Source organism: Gallus gallus, chromosome Z, assembly GCF_016699485.2.
Source record: "Gallus gallus isolate bGalGal1 chromosome Z, bGalGal1.mat.broiler.GRCg7b, whole genome shotgun sequence".
Lineage (NCBI taxonomy): Eukaryota > Metazoa > Chordata > Aves > Galliformes > Phasianidae > Gallus > Gallus gallus.
The window spans coordinates 67197294-67206671 of NC_052572.1; the positions used below are offsets into that span (position 1 = coordinate 67197294).

The 9378-nt window shown below is 46.7% G+C and overlaps 1 protein-coding gene across 1 annotated transcript; it reads right to left on the minus strand.

Annotated features, from left to right (window-relative positions):
- Positions 1 to 173: 173 nt before the first annotated feature.
- On the minus strand, positions 174 to 6069 carry LOC112530674 (E3 ubiquitin-protein ligase Topors-like). The gene is made up of 2 exons (XM_046905541.1): positions 3052 to 6069; positions 174 to 2691 (listed from the first exon to the last, which is right to left on the minus strand). The coding sequence occupies exon 2, from the start codon at positions 2615 to 2617 to the stop codon at positions 1055 to 1057; it is 1563 nt and encodes a 520-aa protein (XP_046761497.1). The 5' UTR covers positions 2618 to 2691; positions 3052 to 6069; the 3' UTR covers positions 174 to 1054.
- Positions 6070 to 9378: the final 3309 nt, after the last annotated feature.

The following is a 9378-nucleotide window of genomic DNA, read 5'->3' on the forward strand; positions in this document are numbered from 1 at the left end:
TTTGAGGAAAATCTGTGAATTAATAACTACTGTACAGTGTAGTAAAAGGTAAACAAGGCACGGGGTTTTGTCATCAGGTTTCATATCCACTGTCTAGAGATTTGCTGTTGGTTGACATTTCCTGACTGAGAGTATTTTCAAGTCCTAAAGTACTGCATTGTTTTAAGATCACTGGCTCAGTGGTCTTTTTTTTTTTTTTTTTGGTTAGAGTAATTGGCTTCAGCCTGCTTTGTCATCAAACACTGAGTTGTGTCCTCTTGCTGTCTCTATTTAGATTTTATGCTTCATGAGCTGTAGCTGATTTTGCAGGGTAGTTCTACCCACGAAAAAAAACCAACAAACCCGACCCTGCTCCACTTTTTAACTTCTTTGGAGAGCATGGCTACTTCTTCCTGAAAATTCAAGCTTCCAGTTATGTGCTGGGAACCATGCTGGCACATGCATAATGACAGTAATACCGTGGTTTCTGACTGTGAACTTCTGTTGTACTTCTAAAACTTATGGAGAAACCTCCCAGCCTAGAATACTGTTGGCAGCACCAATATTGAACTGTATTGGTAAGGCACCCAAAACCAAAAGGGAAATGTGCTGCGTAAGACCAGACATGTCCAACTTGTGGGCCACCTGTGGCCTGTACCAGCTAGCAGTGCGCCTTGTTGCCATGCTGTTGTGGTGGTTCTTCCCTCTCAGGCAGACTGGCCTAGCTCTGGGCACTCACCCATGATTCAACAACCACCAAAATATCATCTCATCTCAAATTATCATCTTCACTCAGTATTGCCCAAACAAGCCGAAAGATTGGAAATGCATAAATTATAGACCACGGATTAACTTTTTTTTAACAAAAACTCTTAATGCTTTATTAAGATTTCAACCAGTATAGTATGTAGTAACAGATTTCTACTTCTCAGCAGAGATCAACTTAGATCTCACTCATTAATACAACAGTACAATTTAGAATGACTCCTGTTTTAAGAACTAAGCAAACTTCTGGTGATGTTTCTGGTGTTTCTTATGCTTTTTAGGAAGCGTCATTGTGTCTGCTGCTCTTCCTTCAGAGACTTTGCACAGTTGGACTTCTCATCCTTTTCTTCTTTTTCTTGGGTCCTGTCTCGCTGCTCTCTTGGTTGTCTGAAGGGCTGCCTTTGTATTCGTAGCGATCACTGAATGTTGAGACAATTCTCTCGAGGCTATATTTTCTCTTCATACTAGTGCTCCCCTTCTCTGCATTCTCCAAGTGTCGAGTTTTGTGCTTCCTCTTTCCACCAGGCTTTTCACTTCTTGTTCTGTTTGTCTCTGCAGAAGGGCTCCTTGATCTGGAGCTTGATCGACTCCTTGATCTGCATTGTTTGTAACAGGAGTCCTGTCTCTCATGGAGACCCATCTGGCTATGCAGATCTGTCTTTTCTGTGAAGGGCTGGGTGCTGAATTCTGGACCAACAGATTTCTTTGAACAGTGAGCTTTAGAATGAGTCCTCTTCCTGTAGGAGGGGCCCTCTCTGGCCGTCTTTTGACTGTAAGGAGGGTAGTCGCACTTGTATCCACTGAAGTAACAGCCTCTTTTGTAATGATGATCACTGTCTTGGCTGCTTGACCTCCTTTGGCCGTGGCCTTTGTGATGTGCCAGTGATCTGTTGGAATCTCTGGTTGCAGTGTTCTTGCCATTACTGGAGCCTCTCTGGCTTTTTAGGGAGAGATTCATGCCATGAGGCCTTGACCTCCTGCTTCTTTTGCTTTGATGTTTGCTATCATCTCTGCTTCTTGAGCATCTCTTTTTAAGCTGGTGTTCACTGTGACACTTCCTACGAGGCCCATGGCCATGACTGCTGTCACTGTTCTGTGGAGAGGCCTCCGGACTCCTGGTCTTTCTCTTTCTGGACAGTCTCTGGATTGACTGCTCTTTCCTCACATATTTCCTCTTCTTCCTGATGGAGTCCTCAGAGTCTGAGGACAGCTCAGTCAGTTCTGGTGTCCTCTCAGCGTAGAGATTAACATAGCCAGCAATATCCCGATACTCTGATGAAAAGTCACTGTCACTGGAGTCAACACCAGCCTGTAACTGAGGCTGCAGCATAATTCTCTTCCAAGCAGAGTACTTGTTAGAGCTCTCTAATGACTCCTGCAGAGAAGCTGCTGTTGCACCATACTTTTCTGAAGTGCGGGATGAAGGCCCTGGAGTTTCATCATCCCAGGGGCTCTGACCAACACCAGAAACAGATGAGCTGTTCTCTGACCCAAGAATATCTGCAGTAACTGTTGAGTCCGAGCCACTTCCTTCATCATATGATAGTGTAGGATAGTCATAATTGTCGTGCAGATCATATATGTGCAAATTTGAAGGGCTTTGGGCAAAAGAGATGGTTCTGCCCTCAAGGCTGGATGAGGCAGCCTCTTCTGGAGGTGTGACTTTGTATTCCTGAAAGTCGTTGTCAGCACGGATTGTATGAAATATTGAAATGAAGGGCAGTTTGCAGAGTGGACATTCTGCTTTGGTTTTTGACCGATCCTGGACACAACGGAAGCAGAACCTGTGCCAGCAATTATCTAGATAGGCAATGTTGTCAAATCTGTCCAAGCAAATGGGGCACTTGGAGTCAGGAGAGGTGTCCACAGGCATGGTCTACAGCTTGCTGGTGCTAGCTTTGGGCTAACAGCTGCTGTCCTCCGTAAACAGGCTATGGAAGCTGTGTTCTACAAAAGAAAGAGACAAAAAGATCTGTGCTCTTCCCAAGAGAAATAAAGCGTTAAACTCTAGGTGCAGAAATGTGCAACAGCCACCTTTAAGGTTGAAAATGCCAGCATTAGTCCTGAGAGAACACCAAACAAAGAAGCAGTACAACCTAACTGCTTCACATGCTGTCTTTGCAGTAATGTCAGTCTTTTCAGTGCTGCAAGATTGAAGTGCAGCCCAAATCACACTGGCAGATGTGACTCTAGCGGGGAATAACTCGTCTTCTCCCAACTTACAGATGACCACTTTGGCACGATCAGTAAGTTTAGGATTCACACAGAATCTTCCAAAACACGCTTCCAAAAGAGACCAGCACTTACATGTGAAAGAAAGGAGGAGCTTCTTCTGTTTTTTGAGAAATTAGGTTCACACACCGTCTCTGTGCGTTCAGCTGGCCTAACAGCACCGAGTGAAGCACGCACAGAACAGAAGTCTGGTCTGAACTGGTCTTGCTTTTGTGACGTCAGTCACTACATCATAGCCAGGTGTCGCCCCTGCATCCACCCTCCAGCCCACAGCAGTTATTTCTCTGCTAGATGTATTTTGATAGGCTAAAGCTATGTTTAGGTGTCTGTTTTCTACACTGGATTCAGTGTAATTGTAGAAAAGGTTCTCTTTTGCTTTTGGGATCTCTGTTGTTTCTAAGTATGGGTGCTCCGATCTCCTGTGAAATCACAGGAGCTTGCAGGCACCTCTGGAGATGCTGTAGGAGAGCCCTCAAGACAGATCTCCTGGTGTGGGATGGGAAGGACATGACCAGTCAGGTCATGAGTATCTCCAGAGACTGAGACTCCACAATCTCTTGGGGAAACCTGCCCAACTGCTTGAACACTTTCACAGCAAAAAGTGTTGGTTCTTGTTATTTCTGGTTGGTTTTTTTTTTTATTATTATTATAAATTTAAGTGGAGATTCCTCTGTTTCAGTTTGTGCCCATTGCCTCTTGTACACTCATTTGAGATCATGGAGGAAATCCATCTCCGTATTCTTTGCTCCCACCAGGGACATATACACGAGGACAGAATCTCCCCAAGCCTTTTCTCACCCAGACTACACCATCATAATAGAAGGGACAGCCGGAGGGACCCGGACATGCTCGAAAACCGGGCATGTGAAAATCTAATGATGTCCTACAAGGCCGAGTGCAAAGTGTTGCACTTGGGTTGAGGCAATCTGAGATATGTGTCCAGACTGGCAGAACTCACAGAGAGCAGCCCTGTGGAGAAGGACCTGGGTGTCCTGGTGGACAAAAAAGCTAGACATGAGCCAACAGCATGAGCTTGTCTGAGCCGCCTGAAGGCCAACAGTATCCTGGCCATGCAGCCCTCAGAAGAGAGGTGGCAGCAGGGAGGGGATTGTCCTCTGGTCTGCCCTCGTGAGGCCACACCTGCAGTACTACATCCAGGTCGGGGGCCCCAGCACAGGGAGGGCATGGAACTGTTTGAGTGGGTCCTGGGGAGGCCATGAAGACCAACAGAGGGCTGGAGCACCTCTTGTGAATACAGGCTGAGGGAGCTGGGCTTGTTCAGTCTGGAGAAGAGAAGGCTCTGGGGAGACATTCTTGCTGCATTCCAATGCTTGAAGGGAGCTTATAAGCAGGAGGTGGAACAACTTTTTACACAGTCTGATAGTGACAAGACAAGATGGAATGGCTTTATACTAAAAGGGGAAATTTAGGTTGGATGTTAGAAAGAACTTTATTACTCAGAGGGCAGTGAGGCCCTGGCACAGCTGCCCAGGGCAGCTGTGGGTGCCCCATCCCAGCAGGCACTCAAGGCCGGGATGGGTGAGATCCTGGGCAGCCTGATCTGATGGGTCTACCTGTACTGATCAATTAAGGGGATCTGGCAAAGAATCACCGTTGGTCTCCCAGTTTGCCTGTGTGTGGTGCTGTTGTTGAGGGACACGGATTGCTCTTTGGCTCCTCCCCATAATGTTTACAAAAAGGGGCCCATTTTTATTTGTCTGGAAGCCCAAGAGATCTGTTCTGTGAATGCTAAGTTGTTTAAATCTTTGGTATGGAAGTTAGCTAAGTAATTGCAGGGGATCTGGTGGCATTCTGAGATCACAGCAATTCAGTTTGAATTCATGTAATTTATGGATGCTGTAAGTGGCCTCAGGAGATATCCCAGTCAACCACAGCCAGGTTAAAGAACATTAAAATAACTAACTCACCCGGGCATCAGTTTAAAACAGGACAGCTTGGTGTGGAAGGGACCTTACGTACAGGTGATCTATTTCCCACCCAGTTGATAAGCTTGGTTTACTTTGCACAAAGACTCCCCCTTTTTTATATCAAATCAGTACAGTGTCTGAGTTGGCCTCAGTTTCCTTAGTACAGAGCCTTGTATAAACTATTTTCTCTCATCACCTTGTTTCTACTACAGCCCATGACTGGACATTTGTATCTCTTCCATCCTTCAACCGTGTCTTCATTGTGACCCTGGAGGGGTTTCTTTTCCGTGCTCCTCACGTATTTGTTGCATAGCTGTGCCAAGAGAAAAGAAAGCAGCATCCTTAAGATTCACATCGGGTTTTTTTAATGTCCTCAGGATTTTTAAACCTCCACGACAGGAAAAACTTTTTTGCTTTGTATAGGAATGGAATATTGTTTCTGCATTAGATACTGAAAAGGGGGAATTGATGGGAAGAAGTAGAGCACAATGTATTTGTATTTTGTAACTTGTCCTTAGAAATAGCTGATGTGAAAAGGCAGAAATACCATATATGTTAGTAGCGTATTTTAGAAGATAAGTTGCTGAATTATGTGATTAATTCTTGCTTGCAAAACTGCAATAGTTTTTAAGTGTTCCAAATGGTATAGGTATAGTATTACCATCTAGAAAGCATATTGCAGGGCTACTCTGTTTAGATAAGAGACCCTCAGCAAAAGAAAAACAGACTTAACAAACATCAAAGAAGCCAGGGCCTCTACACAAGGTTGGATTGCCTCGCTCTGTGGGTAGGTTGAGATGCAGCAGACAGGCATCAGGATACTCCCCTCTATCCTCCTTCCAAGCTTATCTCTGTCCAAGGATCAGCAGATGTCCGGAAACAATGACTGAGTGTTGAATGAGCAAGGGTGAAAAGTTAACTAATTAGCGATATATGCTTAGCTAGCAACAATTTACGTTATCCAGTATCCGTATGTTTAGTTGAGCGTCGGGAAGATTGTGAGCCTGAAGTACTCAGCCAATGAGGAACCAGGGGAGAAAGAGATCAGCGTTGAGTAATAGGGCAAAAAGATGTAATGCTGTTTTCTGTGTGCTCTCCTGCTTGCAGGAGGCCCGCCATTGCAATTGCAAATAAAATCTGCTGTATCAGAGATGCCGTCCTGATAAATTATTTGGCTATTTCCAACACGTTATGCCTGGCTTCCCTACCCACCTAGAGACTGTTCACATATCTGTCACACCGCCCCACCTCACCCCAGCTCCCGGGGAGAGGCAAATCACGCGTGCTAGGATTTCTAGCCTGCCTCGTGTCCTCCTCCAGCCCATCACCTGGAGGTACTGCTGTCACGCTACCCTGCAAGAGAAAAGCATAGGGCGTTCCCAGGGCGGCTCTGAATACCAGCGTGCATACAACCAGCAACGGGTCACTGTAACCTCGCGGAGGTGGGCGTGTCTGAGAGATGCTTTCTCAGCCAGCAGCAAAGGGAGCGCGTTTACGCACAGCGCTGACTGGCTGCCAGACCTGTGCAAAGACAGCCAGCGGCTGCCCCAAGTGCAGATCCTCACAGCTCCCCGTCAGACTTCTTCCTTCTTCAACAGCTTTCTGCTTGGTCTGCGTACCAAGGAAAACCTACGGGAAAGCATTTCAGCAGCTCGTGCGGTTGGCACGCTCACCTGTCACTTCAGATGAGGAGCAGGGTCCCTGCCATAGCCAGGCCTGCAGTGCCTGTCATCAGCCTCTCCCACCCCTCAGAGACCATTAGATAGACTAGCTGAGGCCTCACCAACAGTCCTCAAGCCTCTTCCTCATGTGACTGAAAGTTGCACGCAACAGACCTTCACACAGAGGAGCTGCTGTGCCCCGGTTCTCAAGCTGTAAGAGGTAGAAGCAGACAGATACCTGCATGTTAACTGGTGCTCAGAGCCTCAGTGCGGTTACTCCCACCACTCCTGCTCAGGGGTTGTGCTAGCTGCGTAAAACAGAACTAATGGACAGCACCATTTGGAAGGTGCTCAGCGTGAGGCTGGTGCCAGGCAAGGTTTTGAATACTGTGTATTTTGAAAAGTTGCCACTTGCCCTTTATAAAGACAGCTAATTTTGAGGAAATAACACTAATTAAAGCTAGAGTGATTTCAAAAACTCTTCTTGAAATCATTTGTGAGGGCGTGAGGTTGAAATCCAAGTCTAACATAATTCAGGTCTGGGAATGAATGAAAAGTGGAAGGTCAATCGGAGCTGGAATTAGGCTGTGTATTGCAGGAAAAGATGTGAAGTAATACACCAGTTACTAAGATAACACTTGCCCAAGTGCACTATAGCAGTCTGACACCATGGCTGTGGTTACGGAGTATTGCTGCTTCCCTCCATCATAACCCTGCACTGTTCCCTTGCTCACTTGGCTGAGCCCCTTGCGGCTTGTCCTTTCCCTTCACAGTGGGAAGTCCTCCCTCATTAAACCTACTTACTCAGCCACACACTCCCAATTTCTGTGCTGGAGAAGTACGTCTCTTCCTGCTGACCTGTCCATCCACTGTGATGGGAAAGCTACACAAACAGGTTCGCAGAGAACTTCTTGCTCTACTGGTTTGACAGCAGGGCAGACATCTCAGCCATTTTATAGCCAAATGACTGGTGGCAGTCATCACCTGAGGGAAGGATAACTTCCTAACTCCTAGAAGGAACCTTTAAATGTTGCTTTAGTGTGCACCAAACTTCTTCCACATTTGATGGAGATGAAGTCAGTTGGCCAGCTCTTGTTACCCCCTCAAAGTCATCTCACATCACTGGATCAAAGCAGTTGCATTCTTGCAAACAGCAGATCACATCCTGCTTCTCACAGAAGTGACTTAAATGTGTCCAATGAAAGAGCAACTCTGCAGCATAACATTCCGGCATATGGAAATACTGCTGTCTCACTCTTTCAAGTGAAAAACAGCTCAGCCATTTAGCAAGCAAATCACACCTATTGAGCTCTCCACAGTATTACTTAATAACTCCATGTCAGGGCCCATGCCCCAGGATTTAGCAAGGTTACTTGTTGCCGCTGCATTCAGGTGGCGTGGTTGAACCTGGCAGGCAGTTCAGCATCACACAGCTCTGTGCTCACTCCTCTGTCAACAGCAGGAAGAGGAAGAAAGTTAAAACTCACGGGCTGAGATAAACAGAGATTAATAGGACAGAACAGGAAGGGAAAATAATAGACGTACAAAGTATATAGAACAAGTGACGCACAATGCAATTGCTTCACCACCACCTACACAATGCCCAGCCAGACCTGAAGTAGCAGCCCTCTATGCTAAGCATGTGGCGTCCTGCTTTAGGACATTTCTTTGCCCAGTCCAGGACAGCTGTGCCGGTTCAGTTCCCTCCCGGCTCCTCACTGGCAGGGAGATGCCATCCAGAACTGGAGTACATCTCTCCCACAGGGTCACTGCTGCCACAGGAGCTGAGACTCCTTACCCCTCAGCAAGGCATTGCCATTAGGCTTTGCTTTCCAGTATCCGTAATGAAAAGAACCAACTTCAAGCAAACTTCAGCAAAACAAAGGATTTAGAAGGGAATATACTCAGCAGTTCCTTTAAAAGAAAAGGCTACTTGACATACAAAGTTCTTTGCTGCATATTCCTTAGAGGTGGCTTTAAGAACAGCTGCTTTAAAGCAAGGCTAAGCAAGTTTTTGTGCTTACATGCCAATTCTCAGAAACAGAAGTTAATGCAGCAGAAGGCTTGCTGCAAGAACTACTTTGCATCCATTTGAGCACAAGATACTGCTGCCTTTCCGATCCCTTCCCTCATTCCTACCTGAATTTGCAATTATTCCCCACTCTAGCATGTAATTAACTACCATCTTTTTTAATATCTTTATTGATGACCTAGATGAGGGGATTGAATGTACCCTCAGTAAGTTTGCAGATGACACCAAGCTGGGAGGTGGTGTGGATCTGCCTGAGGGTAGGGAGGCCCTTCAGAGAGATCAAGATAAGCTGGACTGCTGGGCTGAGGTCAGTGGGATGAGGTTCAACAAGGCCAAGTGCCGGGTCCTGCACTTTGGCCACAATAACCCCATGTAGCACGATAGACTTGGGGATGAGTGGCCAGATGACTGTGAAGAGGAAAGGGTCCTGGGGGTGTTGGCTGATGCACAGTTGAACATGAGCCTACAGTGTGCCCAGGGAGCCAAGAGGGCCAATGGCATCCTGGCCTGCATTAGAAATAGTGTGGCCAGCAGGAGCAGGGAGGTAATCATCCCCCTGTACTCAGCACTGCTGAGGCCGTACCTCGAGTACTGTGTTCAGTTTTGGGTCCCTCACTACAAGAAAGGCATTGATGCCCTGGAACGTGTCCAGAGAAGGGCAATGAAACTGTTGAAGGGTCTGGAGCACAGGGCTTATGAGGAGCGGCTGAGGGAGCTGGGATTATTTAGCCTAGAGGAGGCTCAGAGGAGACCTCATTGTACTCTGCAACTTCCTGAAGGG

Coding starts and splice junctions, on each gene's coding strand:
- LOC112530674 (XM_046905541.1), bottom strand. CDS start 2,617: ATGCCTGTGGACACCTCTCCTGACTCCAAGTGCCCCATTTGCTTGGAC.